At 34.2% G+C, this 25,706-nt stretch overlaps 1 protein-coding gene across 1 annotated transcript in view; it reads right to left on the bottom strand.

Annotated features, from left to right (window-relative positions):
- The window catches only part of DMXL1 (Dmx like 1), a 130,808-nt gene that overhangs the window by 13,003 nt on the left and 92,099 nt on the right, over nucleotides 1-25,706 (bottom strand). Inside the window, exons 36-42 of the mRNA XM_052643975.1 lie at nucleotides 20,008-20,094; nucleotides 16,637-16,758; nucleotides 16,130-16,271; nucleotides 12,931-12,981; nucleotides 12,617-12,677; nucleotides 8,546-8,673; nucleotides 2,052-2,144 (exon numbers count right to left, since the gene is read on the bottom strand). Of these exons, the coding sequence (XP_052499935.1) occupies nucleotides 2,052-2,144; nucleotides 8,546-8,673; nucleotides 12,617-12,677; nucleotides 12,931-12,981; nucleotides 16,130-16,271; nucleotides 16,637-16,758; nucleotides 20,008-20,094 (684 nt within the window). The remainder of the gene's footprint in view (nucleotides 1-2,051; nucleotides 2,145-8,545; nucleotides 8,674-12,616; nucleotides 12,678-12,930; nucleotides 12,982-16,129; nucleotides 16,272-16,636; nucleotides 16,759-20,007; nucleotides 20,095-25,706) is intronic.

The raw sequence follows: 25,706 nt of genomic DNA on the forward strand, positions 1-25,706 counted from the left end.
TAAAGAAGATGCATACATTATGAGCCTTTACAAGGCCCTCTGCTTTTGTTCAACCAAAAGTTCAAGGGGAAACAAAAAGAGGTTAAGTTCCAATATTTTTCTTAGAAAACTTGTGAAAATGTTTGTCTTAGAAGACAAAAACTAGAATTTCAGATGATCTCAGACTGAATTATTTTCAGAAATACACTTTTAAATATTTTTTAAATATGTTAAATAAAAACATAATACTAACAGTCAGCAAATTAGAAAATTGACAATGTTTCTCAATATTCCATCAAATAATAACAAACTATTATGAGAGATTTTTAGTCAATCATAAACATTGCCAAGTTATTTCTGTTTAGACATTTAATAAAAAGTGAATTTTTAAAACATGTCAAAATCATCCCATGAAAAAATTTTCCTTTCAGTCACTCCCCATTGCCCCCAAACACCACTGCAATTGGGCTAGATGATATGTCTTTAAAACAAAATTTACTTTAATCTCCAAAAGCAAATACTATTCATTTTTAAACTAATTTGTCTTTTTGGAAGTCAAAAAAATAAAAAGGTAGTCCCCTTAGGAACATAAACTTGTACAGTCCACCGTTGAACAACATGGTTTGAACTATACAGGTTTAAACTACATGGGTCCACTTATACACAGATTTTTTTGTTTTTTTTTCAATAAATACATTCTAGAGTACTACATGATCCAAGGTTGGTTGAATCTATTGATGCAGGACCATGGATATGGAGTGCTGCCTGCAAAGTTATATTTAGATTTTCAACTTGAGGGGGGAGGGTGTCCAGTGCCCCTAATCCCTGTGCTGTTCAAAGGCCACTTGTACATTTAATCTGCTGGCTGAATGAAAATATGAGGAAAAAATAAATAGTTTCAAAGTACCCTCACCAACACTCCCTTGCTTGCTTTCACTTAGATTAGTACTTTCTTCTAGCATTTAACCTAGAGTGAACTACCAGAATCAACCCACATTCTTAATTTTTTTCTTGATAGATATTGCTTAGTCCTACAAAGGGCTTCACTGAAGAATCTATCAAATATAAATTCACAGTTCTATGAAGTTGTGGAAGGTTCATTAAGTTTTTATGGTCCTGAATAAAGATGTTATCAATTTTTTTTAAGAGATGGACAAGAAAATAGCACCAGCTATAGGATATCTTTTCTGCTTTGTTCATAAGGTATAAATTTACTGCAGAAAAACAACTAGATGCACTAGTCTGTTTATCATCCTTTTTAGGCATCACAGCCAGCTGCAGTTTAGTAAGGCTAGAAAGGTACTTGAGTAACCTATGGTTGCATGGGTCTCCAGAGGTACCATGTTGGTTCTATACAGGCTTCTTGTCTTTTTAAAAAATATATCCCTTGACTAATTATTACATTTTAAATAAATTTTACTTCTTTGGTCTTTATCAAGTGACTGATCCACTACTCTTATTATTTATTTATGTTTTCTGGTGAGTTTTTTTACTTTTCTTTTTTCTTTCAGTTTTGAGAAATGATTAACATGCAGCACTGTGTAAGTTTAAGGAGTACAGCATAATGTTCTGTCTCACATACATCATGAAATGATTACCACAATAAGTTTAGCAGTATCACCACCTCACATAGATATAAAAGAAAAATAAAAAATATTTTTCCTTTGATGAGAACTCAGAATTTACTCACTTAGCAACTTTCATATATAACATATTGACTATGTCAATCATGTTGTACACTACATCCCTAGTACTGGCTTATAACTCCAAGTTTGTACCTTTTGAACTGCCTCCATCTAACTTCCCCTGCCCTCTAGTAACCATTTATCTGATTTTCCCTTGCCATGAGAACCAGGCACTTTATAGGTTTATTTTCCAAGTTACTGGAGACTAGAGATTTTTACACCTCACAGAGTAATTTTAACATAACACAGACAGAAACTTACAGTAGTATGACTGAATACATAGCACTAGATAGATTTTACATTTTTGTCTTTGATACTTAAGTATATATTCTTGATTTCTTTAAAATAAAAATTAAAAAAATTTAAAGGTAGGAAATCTTGGCTTACCAGGTATGGCTTAGGCATACTTCCAGTAACTGGACAACACTTCCAGTTTGTTTGATACAAACTTAAATATCCATCAGCGTCAACTATTCCAAACTTAAGAGAAAAAAATTTAGCATTTAGTACAAATAAAAGGTACATATTTACCTTTACCCTCACTGTAAATCTCATATTGTAAATCTTAAACATCTGAGTCATAAATTGTTTGACTTCTCATTTCACCTATGCATGGATCTAGTCCAGATAAACATTTAGCTACTGCTTTAAAAAATTCCAGGGCAGAGAAAAGTAAACCAACATCAGACCCCCAATTTATTATACTAACCAATAGCCTAGTCTGTATATTCTCTGTAGGTACTCCAAAAATGGGATACTGGATTTACACATTAAGCCATGTGACAAAATTTTAGTATATATAAGATAAAACATGGTTCATTTTGAAAAAGATTCCCAGAGATATATAATAAGGAAAATGTGGTGAACAACAGTAGAAAGTAAAATGAAACAAAATTTATTATACTAAAAGAATTCTTGATGGAAACTCAGAGCATTTTGATTGGAAAGACGATAAAATAATCCAGTAAGGGAGTATGAGATACAGATCTTAAATGTCTAATTTCGACTCCTGCCTTCTCCCATCTACGGATATAACAATCATTAATAATCCAATGTGTTTTCATTCAGATTTATTCTGCAAATATTCAAACACTCGTACATATAAGATTTTTTTAATGAAATTAAGATAATAATATACAGTTCTACAATTCTATTTTTTACTTATTATAGCCATTTTTCCACATTGGTACATACAAATTTACCTGTTTCTTGTGCTGTGTAGTATTGCACTGTATAGTTGTACTGAAATTTTTTTAAAAGCTTTTCTCTATAGAATTTCCATTTTTTCCTATAATAAAAATGCTGCTTTGAACGTTCTTGCATATATACCTCTGAGTATTTATATAGGACAGATATCCAAAAAGAAAAAAAAATTGTCAAAGGGCATCATTTAAAATTGGTAGGTGAAGCCAAAATTAAATCCTAAGTGGCAATATCAATTTACACACCCATTTTCCCTTACACATTAGTTAACACTGCATACTACAAAATTTTACTATTTGTCAATTAACAGAAAAGCCACATTTTAATGTTCATTTCTTCAGTTATTAGTGAGGGTTATTGATCATGAATAGGGTTCTGTTTGTTTTTTGGTCAACTGTTCACATTCTTCGTTGTTTTCATCATCTTTTTACAAAATTGACTGACAGGGCTAACAGTAGGAATATTAACCCATTGTTTACTATATTTTTTACAGCTATTTTTCCAGGGCTTATCCTTTCTGTGGTTTATTCTGCTTTATGGAGTAAGTTTAGGTACATTTTTCAGAAAGTTTATATGGAATGTGCTAATTCTCTGCATACTTAAAAATGTGTCTATTTTGCCATTAATTTTGCATGAGTTTGGACAGACATTGGCCCCATTCCTTATCCATCAGAATTCTGTGAATACTGTGCTGTTGTCTATTCGTAACCTCTATTTTTGGAGAAGGCAATGGCACCCCACTCCAGTACCCTTGCCTGGAAAATCCCATGGACAGAGGAGCCTGGTAGGCTGCGGTCCACGGGGTCGCTAGGAGTCGGACACAACTTAAGCGACTTCACTTTCAATTTTCACTTTCATACACTGGAGAAGAAAATGGCAACCCATTCCAGTGTTCTTGCCTGGAGAATCCCAGGGACGGGGGAGCCTGGTGGGCTGCCGTCTATGGGGTCGCACAGAGTCGGACACGACTGAAGCGACTTAGCAGCAACAGCAGCAGCAACCTCTATTTTTAAGGAGGCAAATGTCATTATTTTAGATAGGAAGGTGGAGAGGTTGTAGGTAAACATCTTTACCCCTACTCCTTCTTCTCATTACTTCTGGTCTAGTATTTGGTAGGCCCTTCTTTTTCTAAAAATCCATTTTTTGCTATGGGGAAATTTTTATTTTATTATTCCTTTTAATACAACATTTCCTCTTTAAATCACTTTTCTTTTTATTCTTCTGCTATATCATTTAAAGGTATTCTATGCATTTTCCTGGATCTTTGTCTCAATTTACTTCTTGGGTTTTTTCATGATGGGATAAATTCCTAATTTGTACTTCCCAGTCACAAATTTGATTTTCAAATACTTCTATTCTGCTATTCGGTCCTTGTAATCAGTAGTTCCTCTACTCTCCTAATTTTGGGGAATTGCATGTTTTTAATTTATAAAGCTTCTTTATTATTCTACTGCCTTTGGTTCATAGAATCCTGTTCTTGTTTTACAGTGTAAGATCTTCCTGAATCTGAGGAATCATTCCTCACAGGTCATTTTTTCCCTGCTAAATGCTCCCTTTTATCTCCTGGTTTTTCTGCAATGTCCAATGACTTCTGACAAAATGATCAGCATTATTGTGAAGTAGCGTGAGTTACCTGTTCCATTTACTCCAGCAGCCTTCCCTATTAAGGGAGATAGCATGCTAGGGTGTTGTGCTTTTGGGTACCATCATGGCAAAGGTGAATTAACAGTAAGCTGACTGCCTGTTAAAGATACCTAGGCAGATAATAACGAAGAGTTTGTTGTGCCTTAAAAAAGCCTATATAGGACAGTATTGTTGTGTTAGTCACTCAGGTGTGTCCCACTCTTTACAACCCCATGAAATTCTTTTGGCAAGAATACTGGAGTGGGTAGCCATTTCCTTCTCCAAGGGATCTTCCCCACCCAGGGACTGAATCCGGGTCAGTCAGAATGTTAAATATATAAAATAACTCTGTCAGGAACAAGACAAGGGTGCCCACTTTCACCGCTACTATTCAACATAGTTCTGGAAGTTTTGGCCACAGCAATCAGAGCAGAAAAAGAAATAAAAGGAATCCAAACTGGAAAAGAAGAAGTAAAACTCTCACTGTTTGCAGATGACATGATCCTCTACACAGAAAACCCTAAAGCCTCCACCAGAAAATTACTAGAGCTAATCAATGAATATAGCAAAGTTGCAGGATATAAAATCAACACACAGAAATCCCTTGCATTCCTATACACTAATAATGAGAAAGTAGAAAAAGAAATTAAGGAAACAATTCCATTCACCATTGCAATGAAAAGAATAAAATACTTAGGAATATATCTACCTAAAGAAACTAAAGACCTATATATAGAAAACTATAAAACACTGATGAAAGAAATCAAAGAGGACACTAATAGATGGAGAAATATACCATGTTCACAGATTAGAAGAATCAATATAGTGAAAATGAGTATACTACCCAAAGCAATTCACAAATTCAATGCAATCCCTATCAAGCTACCAGCGATATTTTTCACAGAACTAGAACAAATAATTTCAAGATTTGTATGGAAATACAAAAAACCTCGAATAGCCAAAGCAATCTTGAGAAAGAAGAATGGAACTGGAGGAATCAACTTGCCTAACTTCAGGCTCTACTACAAAGCCACAGTCATCAAGACAGTATGGTACTGGCACAAAGACAGAAATATAGATCAATGGAACAAAACAGAAAGCCCAGAGATAAATCCACACACCTATGGACACCTTATCTTTGACAAAGGAGGCAAGAATATACAATGGAGTAAAGACAATCTCTTTAACAAGTGGTGCTGGGAAAACTGGTCAACCACTTGTAAAAGAATGAAACTAGATCACTTTCTAACACCATACACAAAAATAAACTCAAAATGGATTAAAGATCTAAATGTAAGACCAGCAACTATAAAACTCCTAGAGGAGAACATAGGCAAAACACTCTCCAACATAAATCAGAGCAGGATACTCTATGATCCACCTCCCAGAATTCTGGAAATAGAAGCAAAAATAAACAAATGGGATCTAATTAAAATTAAAAGCTTCTGTACAACAAAGGAAAATATAAGCAAGGTGAAAAGACAGCCTTCTGAATGGGAGAAAATAATAGCAAATGAAGCAACTGACAAACAACTAATCTCAAAAATATACAAGCAACTTATGCAGCTCAATTCCAGAAAAATAAACGACCCAATCAAAAAATGGGCCAAAGAACTAAACAGACATTTCTCCAAAGACATACAGATGGCTAACAATCACATGAAAAGATATTCAGCATCACTCATTATTAGAGAAATAAAAATCAAAACCACAATGAGGTACCACTTCACACCAGTCAGAATGTCTGCAATCCAAAAATCTGCAAGCAATAAATGCTGGAGAGGGTGTGGAGAAAAGGGAACCCTCCTACACTGTTGGTGGGAATGCAAACTAGTACAGCCACTATGGAGAACAGTGTGGAGATTCCTTAAAAAATTGCAACTAGAACTGCCTTATGACCCAGCAATCCCACTGCTGGGCATACACACCGAGGAAACCAGAATTGAAAGAGACACATGTACCCCAATGTTCATCGCAGCACTGTTTATAATAGCCAGGACATGGAAACAACCTAGATGTCCATCAGCAGATGAATGGATAAGAAAGCTGTGGTACATATACACAATGGAGTATTACTCAGCCATTAAAAAGAATACATTTGAATCAGTTCTGATGAGATGGATGAAACTGGAGCCGATTATACAGAGTGAAGTAAGCCAGAGAGAAAAACACCAATACAGTATACTAACACATATATATGGAATTTAAAAGATGGCAATGATGACCCTGTATGCAAGACAGCAAAAAAGACACAGATGTGTATAGCGGACTTTTGGACTCAGAGGGAGAGGGAGAGGGTGGGATGATTTGGGAGAATGGCATTGAAACATGTATACTATCATGTAAGAATCGAATCGCCAGTCTATGTCCGATGCAGGATACAGCATGCTTGGGGCTGGTGCACGGGGATGACCCAGAGAGATATTATGGGGAGGGAGGTGGGAGGGGGGTTCATGTTTGGGAACGCATGTACACCCAGGGTAGATTCATGTCAATGTATGGCAAAACTAATACAGTATTGTAAAGCAAAATAAAGTAAATAAAAAATAAATAAATATATCATGCCAAAAAAAATAAATAAAATAAAATAAAATAAAATAACTCTATGAGTGTAGAAGGACTTGAATGCCACACTTAAGAGTATGGACTTTTAGATATAACGAGGAGACTGTGGGTTCTTGAAAAGGACAACATGATTTCATCTACAGTGTATATATATAATGCTGTTTTTTTTTTCCTTTTTTATCTTTTTTGGCCATGTTGTGAGGCTTGTGGGATCTTAGTTCCCCAACCAGGGATCAAACTCGGGGTCTAGCAGTGGAAGCACAGAGTCCTAACCACTGGACAGCTAGGGAACTCCCTATGCTATCTGTTACATAACTTTGTTGGCAATACGAAGGATGCATTAGAGAGATTAGTTAGTAATAATATAACATTGACACAATGGAAAAACATGAGTATATAAATGATATTCTTATATGCTCATGTTTTTAGATTAAAAGGTTTCTTGATTAAACTCCTTTAATTTCCCATTAAGGAGCAAAGAATGTTGCTAATTACTATTAGGAAATTATATGCTCTCAATTCTGTTTCATAAATACATGAAAAAATTGTTGACTTTAGTGAAATGCTAAGAGCCATCTAATAAATGTTGTAGGCAAAAAGGTTGAGCACACCATGATACAAGTAACATGTAAGGATGGTGGAAGGTTTGGAGGCTGACAGAAAATGAAAGGCAAGATGTACTATCAGCAAGGGCCCATGTGAATGTTTTTAGTGCAGCATGGTCATAAAGACAAAAAGAAGGCTGATTTCCTCTTTAGTAGCTGTTTGAAGTGCTAGTAAGACAGGAGGGGCAGAGAGAGAGAGTTTTAGGAAGGAAGATTACAGGAAGTGAAGACAGTAAGAGCCAGGTTGGCAAATTTTTGTTAAAAGGCCCATAGAATAAATATGGCTTGCCAGGTATGAAGTCTTTGTTCCCCTGAACTCTGTTGCTGAACTGAGAAAATAATCATGGAAAACAAATAATGAACTGGTTAGCTGTGTTCAAATATAACTTTATTTACAAAATAGGTGGTCTAGGCCATAGTTTGCCAACATCCTGTTTTAGAGCAGGTGTTCCTCAAACTTTAATGTTTTGTACAAATCACAGCAGCATCTGGCTAAAAAACAGATGGTGATATGATAACTCTGGAGTCAATAATCTGCATTTCTAATAGGCTCTCAGATGTTGCCTACTACTTGGTACCTGACCACATTTTGAGTAGGTTCCAGAGGATAAAGAAAGCAGAAGTATTTAGAAGATGGTCCTATAATCATTTGGTCCTTAAGCATCACATAAAAGAATTTTGATGGACATGTATATAATGTCTTTACAGCAAGAACCAAGTGAATTTAAATTTTGAAAGGAATTTCTCTGAAAAGAATTCATATAGATGGATTAATACTTCACTAGTAGATCAGTGAACTGTTCTTTTCAGAAGCCTAAATAAGAAATATTCATAAACCTTTAACAAAATCAAACCATTACCCCTATTTACACTTTTAAATATTACCTTATTTCCTTGATAGTTAAATCTCATTCTTGTAACTCTTGAATTGCCACCAGAGCGGAAACAGGTTATTTGTTGAGAATGGCCCCATTCGAACATTCTGACACTTCCATCTTGAGCTCCTGTCAGATCTGCATTATAAGAGAGAAAAAAAACTACAAATTTATTTCAAGAATCTTTGGCAAAGTTATTTTTTGATCCAATGTGAAAATATGGAAGAAATACCTCAGAAATGAGTCATAGTCAATTTAGATGAATTCACTTTTGTATGAAACTTCACTTGAATACTCTCAATCTTAAAAACAGATAATTGCATAAGGCTTTCATCTGAGAACACATCCTCACACAAAACAACAGAAGCAATTGAATCAGATCTCTATAAACTTTATTTTCTTTTTAAATTATCTCAATTATGTTTTAATAACCTTTAATAGATAATGTTTATGATAAAGAGTTAGAGTCTTAGGATTATTTAACTTTGTATGGTGACAGATGGTAACTGGACTTATCATGGTGATCATTTTGCAATGTACAAAAGTACTGAATCACTGTTGTAAACCTGAGACAAACACAATATTTCAAATTAACTGTATTAAAAAGATGATCTTGGGATTACTAACAGTCAATTCTTATCAGTCATACTAATAATGTTTAAATATCTGCATTTTTCTCTGACAGAACGATTGGAGAAGGTCTTGAAAGTCATGTTAAAAAATCAATCATTTCTAATAATTTTATTATGATTGATCTAATACTCAAATACAGTATCCATTTCACTAAGGAATATGAATAAACTAAATATTATTACTTCTTTGCTTTATCATTTACTAATTGTATGTTACTAGGAATCTTACATAATCCCCTTGCTCTATTTTCTTCTTGTAAAAGGTATGTGAAAGTGAAAGTGTTAGTCGCTCAGTTGAGTCCGACTCTTTGTGACCCCATGGACTGTAGCCCTCCACGCTCCTCTGTCTATGGGGATTCTCCAGGTGAGAATACTGGAGTGGGTTGCCATTTCCTTCTCCAGGGGAACTTTCTGATCCAGGAATTGAACCTGGGTCTCCTGCATTACAGGCAGATTCTTTACCATCTGCGCCACCAGGGAAGCCAAAAAGGTATGTAAGTCACTACTATAATGATATATATAATGATATATAAATCACTGTACAGTTCTGAAAAGTAAATGAGATAATTTATATAAATCATTCAGAAATATACCTAACATACAGGGCTAAACTGACATTAAGAATATGGTACAGAGGTAGTGAAAAATTATATTAATGTACGTAAAGCATCTAGCACATTTCTAGTCATATATGAATTAACTTTCCTTCCTTCCTTTCCAATTACTTAAAATAAAGGAACTTCAACTGTTTTGGTTATGTTTTAACACTGGGCTGGGATGCAAGAGTGGGTACAATTTCTTGTGACTAGCAATGTTAGTAGTAGGGCCACCTGATGTGAAGAGCTGACTCATTGGAAAAGACCTTGATGCTGGGAAAGAATGAAGGCAGGAGAAGGGGGTGGGGGCGACAGGATAAGTCGGTTGGGTGGCATCACCGACTCGATGGACACGAGTTTGAACAAACTCTAGGAAACGGTGAAGGACAGGGAAACCTGGTGTGCTGCAGTTCATGTGACTGCAGAGTCGGACATGACTTAGTGATGGAACAACAACAAGGGATGTAAACTATATTCCCCTCCCCTCTATAGTTTTGTCTAGCTTAATCACAAACATAAATTGGACTAGATGCATTAACAAAAATCATTCAAATTTTTCTATTATTCATGGTTTTCATTTATTTGGAAAAATCCCTATTAGTAGCTTACATGAAAATGAAATACTCTCTTAAAACTTTATAAAGTTAAAAAAAAACCAAAAGGTTCCTATAACCAAGTTGTCTGAGTAAATATCCCTCATTAGTAACTGGAGAGTGTTATGCTATGTAGGTGTGGAAAGAGTTAAATGCAAGCTTAAAAATTTTAACAAAATCATTATTTTTTTAAATGGAACTTTCTTTTTAAGATTTACCTTTCTATTTCAACTCATCAGATTAACTTCTATAAAATTTTCCTTAAGTCCAAAAGTATTGGTTTATAATGACTAAGATCTTTTAAAAATCTGTTCCAAGGAAGAAAGGAACTGTTTTGAAGTATCAGCAATTCAGTCAAATTTTTTTAAAAACCTACTTCAGGGCTTCCCTGGTGGTTCAATGGCAAAGAATTCACCTGCTAATGCAGGAGACACTAGTTCAATCACTGGTTCGGGAAGATCCCACACGCCATAGAGTACCTTAGCCCGTGCACCACAACTACCGAGCCTCTGCTCTAGAGCTGGGGAGCCACAACTACTGAGCCCATGCATCAAAACCACTGAAGTCCATGCTCCCTAGAGCCTGTGCTCCACAGCAAGAGAAACCACTGCAATTAGAAGCCATACACTGCAATGGAAAAAGCTCAAGCAGCAACAAAGACACAGCATGACACACACAAAAAAATACAAAAAATTTTTAAAAATAAATAAATAAATCATTTTTAAACTCCAGTTCATGAAAGGAGCCCACAGTTGAACTAAATTACTATCTGTGAGACTTATTAATGATATGAAACAATATACTGTAAAAAAATTTCAGTGACTAATTAGCATTTGATTTTTCAACTCTCTTACTGTCAGCTACAGTAGTTCTCTGAATGGAGAAAGTACTTATCCCAAGACAGAAGTTACATGATATTACCTAAGAACTATGAAAATAAGCCCATTAATTTTCTTTGAATCCAGGCATTATTTTATTTAAATCTATGGGCTTGAGGCAGAGCGTATTTATAAACTAGTCAATTGTCATCACACATGCTTTAGGGCTGAGAAATAATGAAATCTCTTCAATATTTCAGGAAACTTCTAAACCCTACTGCAAAGAGTAAGGATAGGTTTTAAGCAATGCCAAATTTTCTTGCTGTGGGATTCATATTATCTACACTTTATATATAAAACACCTTTGACTCCTTTCTCTCTAAACCATCTCATGATTGTTTTTAGTTCATGTTTTACATTAGACTTGTGGATAGAAAACATATACTTCTAGTATTGAATAAATTCAACATAGTGAAAAATCGACTAAAGTTTTCAGTATTATTTTATATCTCTAGCATAAGTAATAGAAGCTACCTATTCATCTTAAGTATATGGCTCTCTTGAACACTTTTATTAGACATTGCTATACAACTTTGATAACACATGCTTACAGCACTTGTGATCATTAAATAAAAAGAACTTCGGTTTTGTCACTTGTATTTTATCAGAATATTTCTCATAAAGGTGGTACAATTTTTTATAGGTTATTAAATTGGAGGGACATGAGTATCTTTTAATTAACATGCACTATTTTTACTATTTTTGTAACTGTGTGGTAGAACAACTTGATGAAGGGCACAACTTAAAAATCTTACTAAAAAAAACTTGAAATACTCACATGCCAACATGAATACTGATTCCAACCCAACAGTTAATTTTAAAGTTGTCTCTATTATTATTTCTGCTTCAATACTTCTAATAATTCCCCATTAATTAAGTTCTTTGTTAAAGGAAGAAAAACTTTTGAGATTCCTAGGAAGATTAACTGAAAATAAATATATCCTGCCTTAGACTGTATAACCACTATACTTACTATTAGTGTGTCGGATAAAAGATAAACTGACATATATTAAAAAAAATACAAACTGATTATGATGACCCTCTAAATGATCAAGATATGGTTCTGGTCTATATAATAAAAGATGAGAGTGATCCAATTATTAAAACAGTAATTGTCAGCTACAATTTAACACTATGAAGAGTATAGAAATGCTCAAAAATAAAATGTGCTAAGAAATATGCAGCAAAATGCTAAAAATTTACACATTAGGTTAGTCTTTATTAATTCAGGAAAATTACTTTCTCTATTTTTACTCAATTTTGAGGTGATTTTACTTGCTAGCAAACATTCTCAACAACAACAAAATGAAAGTTGACTACTTTTGATTGATACTAGAATTTTCCTTTAAATTCTTTACAATAATGGCTTATTATCAACTTACAGTAAGGAAGAGTTGGATGAGAAGTCATTCTTCTGACATTATTAATGGCTTTCTTAATCATCTGTTAACAAAGAAAAATCATTCATTTACACTTTTAATAAAAAGTAGCATTAAAATTTTATATTGTGACAGGAAATTCAAGTAACATTTATTTTTGTGTGATTCCATAACTATCATAATGGGTGCTAAAAATACTAAATATGATAACAGAAATAAAATTTTTAACAGCTCAGCTAACATTTTAAGTGTACATACATTTTCTGCATCATTGCCTAGGATCTAAGAACAAATTCACCTCAAGAATTTAGTCTTACCTCCTTTCTTGCCAATTCTTTTCTGATCCCATTAAATTTATTGGAATAATCCTGAATAGGATAAGGTTAAAAAGACAGGCAGATGCATGTGAAAAAAAAAAAAAGAGGTAAACAGAAAACTGTATAAATTTTTAACTGATAGTTTGGAACTATTTATTTATCCATTTTAAAATTATGCTTTGAATGGTTTAAGTAGCCTGTCAAACAAGAGTAAACTAAGTACTTGAAACTAAAGGGATAATTTTAATTTACAGGATATATCCTACTTATAGACTATAACTAAAGTTATAGATTATCCTAATTGTGTATCACCAGTCTCATGCACATTTTTTTGTTGTTATTGTTCTTTTGGATTTTAAATTGTTTAATTAGGCCAAAGCCATAAGTAAAGTGGGGATATAATAGGGAGGGACGGAACTAGGTCAGCAGAATCAGGGAGGAACAGAAACACTGAAAGACATGTTTGATACAGCTATACTCCAAAAGAGCAGAAATTGGTCCTAACTAGTATTCCTTTTCATTAGTATGCATAATTTAATAAAATAATAGGACTAGAAAATATCTGATCAAATTCCCTACCCACAAAAACTGAAAGCCTGCTGAATGTTACTTCTGTTTAGTAAACATCATTTTTAAACCTCTAGTCTCAATTAAAAAAAACAGCCTGAGGATTCTTGATTTTTCTTTTAACTACTTTTTTTCCTAATAAGACTATCAAAGAAAGGAAAATCATGAATAAAAAATACAAAGAGTTAAGTTTCTGAAAGCATATGCAGACTAGTACAAGGGAAAAGAAATCACTGATTATTTTAGTAGATCTATATAAAAGGAACCACCTTATTATACTGGTGTCTTTTTCCTGAGGCTGGAGTGGGGTAATCCCAATACTTATGTTTACAAACCACAATGACACCAACTAAAAAGATGTTCTAACATTTAAATAGGAAGAAAATTCAGTCCTAAGAGGAATGACAAAGGTAAATTTCCACATAAAAATGCTCTGGAGAATAAGCAAATATTTTCTGAGCATCGACTAAATGTTAAGCACATTCTACTTAGAGATCACCAGTGTGTATAAAGTAGACACATAATAAACTCTCAAAGAGCTTACATTCAGAAGGGTATAAAAAAATACAACCAAATAATAATAGATAATTTATAAATTGATAAAAGCTATAGAGATGATAAAATGGGATAATATGACTATCAAATGAGAAAACAGGATAACTGGGAGTAGAGGAGGCAGGAGCAGATACCTTTGCTAGGGAAACAAGAGAAATCTCTGGGAATCTGAGTTGAGATCTGAATGGTAAACAGCAAGTATTCTGAGTAGAAACCAAGGCAGAGGTTCTAAGTCTGATGTGTTCAAGTGGTAGAAAGAAGGTCACTGCAACTAGAGAGCAAAGAGAATCCAGTGGGGAGAAAAGGGAGATGCTACTGCAGAGGCTGGCTGAGTTTAAGTCACACAGGGCCTTAGAAGCCATGTGAAGGACTTGTTTTAAAGCAGTACTGGGAAATCTTAGTTTTAAGCATGGGAGTGATAACCTGAGTGATGTTTTATTATTTTTTATTTTTTGTATTTCTTTTTTTCTTTTTTTCTTTTTTTTTATTGGTTTGAAAAGAGAAACTCTGCCTGCTGTGTAACAGACATAGGGAGCAGTTGTAGAAGCAGAGACCAGAAAGAAAACTGTTTCAGGAAGAACTGTATTATATTCTCTGAAAATAGAGCTGGAAAAAATGCTTATTATTTCTTTTACTATATTTTGTATATTCTAAGTTCTCCTTTAAAAGATAACATCGTTAAGTTTTACAACTGAATTTTAATGTATCTGTCCAATGGAAAAAATTAACTATTAATGACCAAGTCTTTTCTTTTGAATAATCACTAGACTGTTTTTCATATTCTTCAATTCAATACTTAAAACAGTCCTCCATGAAATCAATGAGTGAAGAGGAATGGAGGGCTTTAACAGAAGCTCTACCACAAACTGGAGACAGTGACCTGAGTTAAATTCTTTGACCTTTCTTGATCTCAAGCTTCATCTAAAGAATGGTTAAGTGGAGTAATGTAACAGCTACAACAGATATCTCAAACAATAATAAGGTTATATGATTGGTAAAGGAACTGCATTAAGTATAAAATATTATCAGGTATTATTAAAGATAATCAAGCTTTATTTAAAGAATTATCTTCACTAATTAGTCAAAAAATTGGCAGGGGGTGTAAAAACAGAATTCTACAGGACTTAAGAAACTGTGGGGAAAAAAACACACCTACCACCTAGCAAGTCATTGAAAAATTGCTGGTGCTGGGTTTCTTTGGTTCTGTGTATTGATTTCTATACTCATGTAGATACAGCTATGGATTATATCCTAGGTAATCAGGGTACAGTTCTGTGGATATCATCATTCATACTAAAATATCACCATTTAAAAACAAAGTAAAAGGGTACCCTTTGGTTTCCACTTCTACATCATCATACTTTTTCAGTTCATCTGCATATTGTATTTTGCTTAAATTAAAAAAAAATTTGTATCATTTTTATTTTTTCATGAAAAGAAAAATATATTTGTCTCAGCATCAACTAAGAGGTGTTAGTTGATAACCATTTAAAAATATTATCTAGGCTAGGATTTGGCAAATCTTTTTTGAAAAGAATTAGATAAATAAATGTTTGGTGCTTTATGGGCATATAGTCTCTGTCTCAGAATCTCAATTTTACCATTGTAATGTGAAAGCATCCATAAACAAAATACTAAAAAAATGTGTGGCCATGTTCTAATAAAACTTTATTTATACACAATAAAATCTAAATTTCATATAATTTTCATGTGTCACAAAATACCATACTTATTTTGATTTTTTTTAGTGGCTTAAAAATATAAATTCTTAGCATGTTGACACAAAAACAGGTGGTAGGCAGGATCTGACCCACAGCATGTGGTTTGCTGAGGCCTAATTTGGAACAGTAAGTTTCAAATAATTATTACTTAAAATACATCTCTTTGTATTTTCATTTATTTAAAATAATTTTTATCAAATGAAAACCTATTATTCTTCAAATAAAAAAATCAGAATTTCCAAAAAGTATGACTTACTAAAAAAATTAAATTTTTAAAAAACATTTACATCCTTTATCTTATTAATTTAGAGGGAAAAAGCAGACATTTATACACAAACATTTTTAACTTTACATACCACAGATGCTCCTCTGCCAGTCTGTGTACTACCAAGCCATGGCATGTTAATTGGAGTACCAGGATTGCTATGTGTATATGGGGTTGTACCTTGCACAGCTGTTAAATCATCACGAGCATGTATAACCAAGAAATCTTCTGATCTACAAAGGAATGTCAGCCAGAATAAATCAACTCATCAGGTCTTCATTTCTTGTTATACCTGAAAGCTCTAACACATGACTTTGCATTTCTCTTTAAAATTAATTTTCTTCAGCTCAACTCCTAACTCACAGCCAATAATTCCACGCATGAACAATTTCAGATCCCTTCTCTTATTCCCTTCCAACCCTCAACCCACTTTTTTAAAGTTCAAGCCATCCCACTTCTTTATTTTTTAGCATATAAACTTCCATTTTGCTTACAATCTAGGAATATTCCTTTAAAAAAATAACTTGAAAGGTACAGTTCTATGGACATCATCATTCATACTACAATATCACCATTTAAAAACAAAGTAAAAGGGTACCCTTTGGTTTCCACTTCTACATCATCATCTACCCAAGTATAGATCTGCGTAGCCAGAATTCCAGAAACATCTAGTTCTTGAACATCATGGCTCGAAGCAATGGCTATGCAGTTTCTATTCGCCTGAAAAATAAATCATATAATAATTTTTAAATAAAGAAAGCATAGTGTATATATGGGCTACTTTTGAAAATGGAGACTACAAAACAGCCTCTAGAAATGATAACTTTAGGTATAGAATAAATATTATTTTCACAAATAAATATTTTAATAATTAAACTTTGAGATAATCATCAGGATGAACTTGGAGATATGTTTATATTTTGAGAATTTCACAGCGCTCAACAGAAGGCAGCTACAAATGTAAATGCAAGTGCCACTTCATTTCTTCTGCCAGTAGCACTCTCTCTCTAGTCTACTAGAATGGTACTATCTCCCTAAAATTTGCACAGTTCAGAAATGTGAAGTGAGGTATTGAAAAATATAAGAGCCCTGGAAGGTAAACAAAGGTAAGGGAGATAAGAACTTCAAACTGAAGAAATAACGGTGAATTATTCAAATAAGATGGTATTTCTTTCTCCTAAAGCCTTTCAATCTTAGGCAAGACAAACAGAATTTGGGAAGGGGTCTCGTGTTTCAGTTAGTAAAGAATCCGCCTGCAGTGTGGGAGACGTGAGTTCAGTCCCTGGATGGGAAGATCCCCTGGAGAAGGGAAAAGCTACCCACTCCAGTATTTCGGCCTGGACAATTCTGTGCGCTGTACAGTCCATGGGATCGCAAAGAGTGGGACACGACTGAGCGACTCACTTTTTTAGGGCTTCCCTGGTGGCTCAGAGGTTAAAGCGTCTGCCTGCAATGCGGGAGACCTGAATTTGATCCCTGGGTTGGGAAAACTCCCTGGAGAAGGAAATGGCAATCCACTCCAGTATTCTTGCCTGGAGAATCACATGGACGAAGGAGCCTGGTGAGCCACAGTCCACAGGGTCGCAAAGAGTCGGACATGACTAAGCGACTTCACTCACTTCACTCACCAACAAAAGGTGATGAAGTAAGTATTTCAGAAAAAAATCATCAGTGAAAAGTTGGTCAGATTAAATGATAGAAAACTTTCAACATCTACAAATTTAAAATGTGTATCTTTAAAGGAAAAAAGGAAGATTATTGATAGCAAAGAGAAAACAGGACTAATATTTCAATTATGCAAAATTCTAATACAAACTGAGACTGAAAAAATTGAGACTCCAGAGATATGTGGAAAAAAGGAAATTAACTACACTGCTGGAAGGTAATTCTCCATGTGACTCTCTACTTCTGTGTGTCTTGTGAGTTAGTCAATGACTGCCTTTGTTTCACAGTATTATTATCAGGATGCCTATATAGCTATAGTCTCTTCCTCCAGATCAAAAGGCAGATATGCTTACTGTCCATTAGAAAAGATTTGGGTTCCCTGAACTCACTGTTCTCTGCCTGTAATGCAACACACTTTATTTAGGTATCATCTAGCCCTCTTGCTGTCACTAGGAATTGCACCTTAGGGAACCAGAGCAAAAATGCTAATGTTCTAGCTTTTGCTTTTGCTGTTAGTAATAAACTATACTTTGTTTCTGGTCCTGGAGTCTTGTGTCTTCTAACAGTATCCATTAAATTGTAAAAGCTAACTTGTTAGATTGAATGCAGGGGAGTATCTCAGATCCTTCACAGTGCTTGACAGATAATCCACAACTACACAAATGAGGAAAAGTTCAATGTTATCAGCATTTTTAATTACTGCAATTTAAAGCAAAAGATATTATTTACCTACAAATTTAGCAAAGATGTAAAAATTTAACAAAATAACTGGAGAAATAAAAATTAAACAAGTACACTCTTAAAAAGTTAACAGAAGACTATTATTATCATGAGGATGACTGTTCAACTAGTTATATAAATTCAAATAAGAGAAAAAAGCTAGTGTTTTATAACACAAAATATTAAAATCTTATTTTCTTCAGGAGAAGGAAGGTACTAGTTGTGTATAGATAATAATTTTGAATTTGTATTTCACATGTATATATCATATTATATATTAGCACATCATGAGAACTGCCTGGCTAAGGGGCTAATTCCAAACTTGCCTGCTATGAACAGAACTAGTCATTAATCAGGAGTGTCTATGAGGATATGAGACAAGGAACCTAGGAAAAGATGAGGAAAGTATGACAACGTCACTATCTAGATGAAATCAAAGACAAGACAGACAAGCATAGGACAATGAAGAACCAGTTGGTGAATGGTTATTGAATGGGTAATGCCATAGGATATGATCTAAATATTTTAAAGTTATGAATACATGAAAAAGTGTGTGTGTGTGTGTGTGTGTGTGTGTGTGTGTATATATATATATATATATCTCAAAGGCAGGAGGAGAAGGGGACAACAGAGGATGAGACGATTAGATGGCATCACTGACTCAATGGACCTGAGTCTGAGTAAACTCTGGGAGTTGGTGATGGACAGGGAGGCCTGGAGTGCTGCAATCCATGGGGTCGCAAAGAGTCAGACATGACTGAGCGGCTGAACTGAACTGATATATATACACACACATATCTAGATATATATCTCCTTTAGGTTACTGGTAGTAAAAGGAAATGAGTAACTAGAAGTTTTCATACATTTTTTAGTAAGGCAGTTAGGCAAGAAAGGAGGAGAAAGTGCTAAGATAAATTTCAACCATGGACCACTGTACCTAAGGCTACCTGTTCTGTAAGCAGCTTATAGACACCTCTATGGAGGATGCTGAGTAGAAGGGTAAGGGATACAAAGCAGACACTCTAGCTGGGCAGCTATTATAGCTAAAAGTTAAAGAGGAAGACTTTCTGTGAGTCACATTTAAGCTTAATTTTGATCTAAGAATCACATTCAACATATTCATATAAGAAAGACAGAAAACATTTTCTTTGGATTAATTGGATGTGTTGTATAAACTGTAAAGGCAGGGGACGTCCCTGGTGGTCCAGTGGTTAAGACGCCATCCTTCCACTGCAGGGGGTGTGAATTCGATCCCTAAACAGGGAACTAAGATCCCACATGCCCTGCTGCATGGCCAAAAAATAAAAATAAAATACAATAATTCTCAAGACAACTGCATATATAAATACTTGAGACTTCCCTCTGTTTAGTAATAAAGTATTTTTATCTGCTATATATCCAAAGTCAAATAAATTATCAAGCAATATAATCATCTTACATAATAAAGAATTTACTCAGATTGCAATTCAGGGAGTAGAAAAATAGCTTTGAGAAAGGGAAACAATACTAGTAAATAAACTGACAGAATAGGAGACATTCTCCAACTATGAATACTTAATTAAAGAAAAAATTCGATGTACTTACTTTGTTAACAGCAAAGGCAGTAATGATATCAGATTCCTTATGAATAATTCTTGCTTTACCTCCAGGATATCCCAAATCTGCTTCTATCTACATGGAGGGAAGAAAGGTACAAACATACAGCAATGTTAGTAATAGGAAAAAGAAATATGCTGGTCTTTCATTTAATACTTGCATAAATTAAGATGCTTTTTAGATAATTCAAATCCAAAGGTACTAATTTACATGCTAATTATTTCTGAAACAAAATTTGGTAAGAGGAAATGACATCTTTACAAATTTGCTTTTTCACATATAAAAACATAATTGATAAACAACTCCATTAACTGCTTATATTCTTAAGGTGCAATAAGATAATTTAAGGCATTCTAATTATTAAAGTAAAATAAATTTACCACACTTCTTGAGTTTATAATCTTTTGATAATATTTAAAAAATATAGAAAAGCCAGAAGATAAATATTTTAGGTTTTGCAGACCAATAGAGTCATGCTGCATATTCTTTTAAAAAACCTTTCAAAAATATAAAAACCATTCTTAGTTCATGATCTACAGAAGAACAAGCAGGACACAGCCAGCTGAATATATTTTACAGACTCCGTATAAAATAACTTTCTAGTTATAAAATAAACCTGAAATTCTGAAAAGCATAATATTTTACCCAAGTCAGTAACCATTTTAATAGCTGAATAGGCCATAATTCAATATACGTTAGATAAGGGAAACGTATTTGAACTTTTGCTTATGCCACAGAAGGAAAATACATCTTTCAACTTAGAAGAGAGTACTGTATAAAATTAAAATTTACTAAAATAATCAGAGGTAAAATGAAGAGGCAATTGTTAAGAGTTAGAGATGTTACTCAATGCATTATGATTCATTTTATTCTCCCTAACCTTCAATCGTTAAAATGAATTATTATAAAATGTTTTAGAACTCATCATGAAATACAGAAGTTATTAATTTGAAATTAGAAAACAAATTTACTTCCTGGAAAATTTAAATAAAATATCACCAATCCCCATCCACTGTTTGACCACAGAACTGAGTAGGGTTAGCAGTATTTTTAAAAATGGCAACTAAGATGATAGTTCATTTACAAAGTTGAAAGAGACTTATGATTAAACCAAAATAACCATATGAAATAAAAACTCACAGTCACTGGATAAAAAATATCAAATATAATCTTAAATGCAACTTGCTAACAAATATTTTAAAAATTCACTGCTCATACAAACATTTTGGTTGATTTGAAGGTCAACTTCTTTTCTAAATAAAGTCTTACCTGTCTGAGGCTCATTGTCCATAACAATGTCTAAGTCAAATTTTGTAATCCCATGACTAAAATTCCAAATTAACCACCTATTTGCCTGGTATCTAAAGCACACTATGTGTTTACTATTGGATTTTTAAAGAAATTAGATATAAAGACAAATAGTATTTCCATGGAATAGAGCAATATGCTATTTGCTGGTAATGAATGGGGGGGTGGGTAGTGTCACCTGCAGAACAGTCTTCAAACTTCACTGTCATGGAGAGAAAAGCAAGAAGTTCAAAAAAACTTCTTTGGTAAGGAAATACATTCCTGTCCTCTCATCTAGATTTACCAAAACACTGTTTCTCAATGGTGTGGTCCCAAGATGACCTGCATGAGAATCAACTAAAGGGGGTGGAGTGGAACAGGAGAAATGGTGTTTAGCATTAAGAGTTTATGCATATTTAATTTTAAGAACAACAACAAGCTGTAGGAAATGAGTTTGGAGAAATAGCAGGTTTTGTTTGTATAGAGCCTTAAAAGCCATAATAAAGAATCCAGATTTCATTTTTAAAGTTAGAAAAATACTGGAAGGTTTTGGTAATTCTGGATGTTGTAGGGCAAAACACAAAGGGTGAGAGACTGGCTGCCAGGAAATGAGTTAAGAGGCTACTACAATAGCTAAAGTGAGAAGTAGCGGTGGTTTTGATTAGGGTAGTAGAATAGTGGTAGTGATTAAGTGGTTAGAAATAAGATAAATTTTGTCAATGGGCTGAAACTGAAGTATGAGTATTAGAGAAAGCAAGGATGACTCCCCGTTTACAGATCTGTCTCAATAAAGGATACTGGGTGAAAGTGAAGGAAAGAGTGGGTTTAGGCTGGAATTAGGGGAAGACAGAAAATTCTGTGTTTTGACATTCAGGGGGAGGTAACTATTAGGTTATATATGCAGGTCTGGAATTCATGAAGTGAGTAGGAATAATTAGGAATTACCGATAATTATTATTATCATAATTACTAATAATTATTATCAGTAATTCCTAATAATTATCAGTAATTCCTAATTATTCCTACTCATTAGTCCTAAATATTAGGAATAATTAAGATTATCAGCCAATGGATGATATTTAAGCTATCAGATAAACCATAGAGAAAGTAAAGATAGGAAGAGAAAGGTTAGAGAAGTAAGTCCTAGAGTATTCCACATTTCAATGGTATGAAAGAAAGATTGGTTATTTCAGGACTAGGAAATAGCACTGGGAAAGAGAAATACTGACAGTGAATAAACTGACAGAACAGGAAACATTCTCGAACCAAGAGTTTCAAAAAAGTAGCTGAGATTAACACTATCAAAGGATACTAAAAAGTTGAATTTTATAAAGACAGAAAATTGACTACTGCAATCAGTGTAGTCACACACTAGGACAATCACAATGGAGCAGACTAAAGATAATACCTAACTAGGTTAGACGGAGAAGGCCATGGCACCCCACTCCAGTACTCTTGCCTGGGAAATCCCATGGATGGAGAAGCCTGGTAGGCTACAGTCCATGGGGTCGCTAAGAGTCAGACACGACTGAGCGACTTCACTTTCACTTTTCACTTTCATGCATTGGAGAAGGAAATGGCAACCCACTCCAGTGTTCTTGCCTGGAGAATCCCAGGGACAGAGGAGCCTGGTGGGCTTCCGTCTATGGGGTTGCACAGTCAGACACGACTGACGCGACTTAGCAGCAGCAGCAGCAGCAACTAGGTTAGAGGAACACGTGACATTTGGTGAATAGGGAAGGAAGTCCACTGGGGAATGTTCACAGGGGCATTCAATTGAGTTGACAATGTTTTATTTCTGAAACTAGGTAGTTCCTACATGGTATCTGCAATATTACTCTTTAAGTTTCATTCTTGAATGACTTTATAGGCAACTCTATAAATGAATTTTCCTAGATAAAGGCTTAGAGAAATAAGGTGATAGACTCAAAGATAGATTTTTTTTTGGTTTTCATATTAAAGACAATAAAATATATTTACTTATGTTGAGAATAACTTAGGTAAAAATTTATCATGGGAGTGAGATGAGGAATAAATACTGAAGCAAAGTTCTTGGGGAGATAAGAGCAGACAGGATCAGTGCACAAGTGGAAGATTTGGCTTTGGATAAAACAGTGTCAGATCATCTATTTTGAGAGAAGGCAGAACAAAATATCTGCATACAGAACAGAAGTGAGATCTGGTGATGGGACAATACGGTGGGCTCAATCTCTGCTGACTGTACTTATTTTGATAGCAAAATGAAGTCATCCATGGAAAGTAGTAAAGAAATATCGGAAAGCTGAGATAAAAGGGAAAAAGTAGGGAGAATGAAAAGAAAATGAAGAAAAAATTATGATGGTGGGATAGTTTAACTTGAGATTTGTGACTATAAATTTTAAATAAGGCAAGTCCCCATGGTTTGTGCTTTTACTTTATCCATGTTCAGCTACTTGGGTGCAGACACAGAGTTGGTAGAGAGCTAGGTTTAAACAGGTTTGGGAATTCTGAAGCCAAGTACAGTGTAGAGAGAAGAGGGCAAAAAGGTTAGGAGGTTTGCAAGGGATTGATCACAATGAGAGGGCTTCCCTGGTGGCTCAGATTGTAAGGGCTCATGGAATCTAAGCTGGGAAAGAAAGGAAGGAAGTGGGGACATGATGTGAAGTGAAGAGAAGTCACTCAGTTGTGTTTGACTCTTTGTGACCCCATGGACTGAAGCCCACCAGGCTCCTCGGTCCGTGGGATTTTCCAGGCATGAATACTGGAGTGGGTTGCCATTTCCTTCTCCAGGGGATCTTCATGACCCAGGGATTGAACCCAGGTCTCCCACATTGTAGGCAGACGCTTTACCGTCCAAGCTACCAGGGACATGATACTGGCAAATAAAAATATGGAACTCACATGTGCTACAAACATTAAAATTCATACAACATAAAATCAGAGTAAAAAAATTACAATGAACATGGTCTTAAAAATCTTCTTAATATAAGGTTTCAAGTCATGCTTATAAAATGTGATTGGGCTGGATATATGAGGGGGAAATCCAAATATTAATGCTAAAAGAGATTTTATGAGATTATGCAGATAAAAAAACTAACCAAAGAATTACCATATGATCCAGCAATTCCACTTCTCAGTATACACACAAAGAAATGAAAGCAGAGACTGGAAGAGATATTTGCATACCAATGCTCACAGCAGTACTACCCAGAATAGCCAAAAGATGGGATATAACCCAAATGCTCATTAACAGATGAATAGATGAACAGAATACATTATATATACACAATAGGATATTATTAACCTTGAAAAAAAACATAATTTTGATACATGCTATGACATGGATGAACCTTGAAGATGTTACACTAAATGAAATAAGCCAGTCACAAAAGGACAAATACTGTATGATTCCAAGTATAATGGGTACTGAGGGTAGTAAAATTCATAGACTGAAAGGTAACTGCCTGGGGCTGGAGCACTGTTTAATAGGTAAAGAGCTTCATTTTAGGAAAATGAAGAAGTTCTGGGAATGGATGTCATGATGGTTGCACTACTGTATTAATGTACTTAATGTCACTGAACTGTATACTGAAAACAATTAAAATGATAAATTTTATACACATATTTTATCACAATTTTTTAAAAAGAAATTTTATGCAGAAACTGATCTGAATAGTATTTAGGTTCCACAAGGCTTTCTTTAGGAATTGGAGAAGGGAAAAGTTCTAACAGACTAAATCCAGGACTCTACTGCTATTTCAATTAAAGCAGCAGCATGTTTAAAACTATCAACTCTCATTTTACAAGTTGAAACCTTAGTAAATGAGGCTTCAAGAGTGGAATGAGCTCAGTGTCACACAACAGATCTATGGAAAGGTCTCATTAGTGGTTTTCAGTTACTATGACCTGCAATATAATGAAGTATTCCTGTATGCCCAGAGTACTTCAGCACTACCCTAATGATTTAATAAAACAAACATGAAGATGAGCTCTAAAAAGTATGAAAGGCATAACAAAAGGAAATGGGAAGCAACTAGATGAATATAAAATGACATCAATACTCAAAGAATTAGGGAATATAAATATTAAGAAATAATTTTGTTTTCAAGATTATAGCAGAGAAATGAGAGATAATATCACCATAGATTCTACTGTGTATTAAAAAGATAAGGAAAAAATATTAATAACTTTAACCAATAAATTTGACAACTGAAGTGAAGGAGAAAATTTTTTAAAAGGTATGGACTAACAAAGTTCACTCAAGAAGAAACAGATAGCTTGAACTATCCTGTATCTGTTAAAAAATAGAAACTGGAGATTTTAAAACTCCAGGCCCAGATAATTTCTCTGGTGAATTCTATCAAACACACAGTTAACAATATTCTTTGCCTGGTAATCATTAAAAACACCTGGGAGTTGTT

Source organism: Budorcas taxicolor, chromosome 7, assembly GCF_023091745.1.
Source record: "Budorcas taxicolor isolate Tak-1 chromosome 7, Takin1.1, whole genome shotgun sequence".
Lineage (NCBI taxonomy): Eukaryota > Metazoa > Chordata > Mammalia > Artiodactyla > Bovidae > Budorcas > Budorcas taxicolor.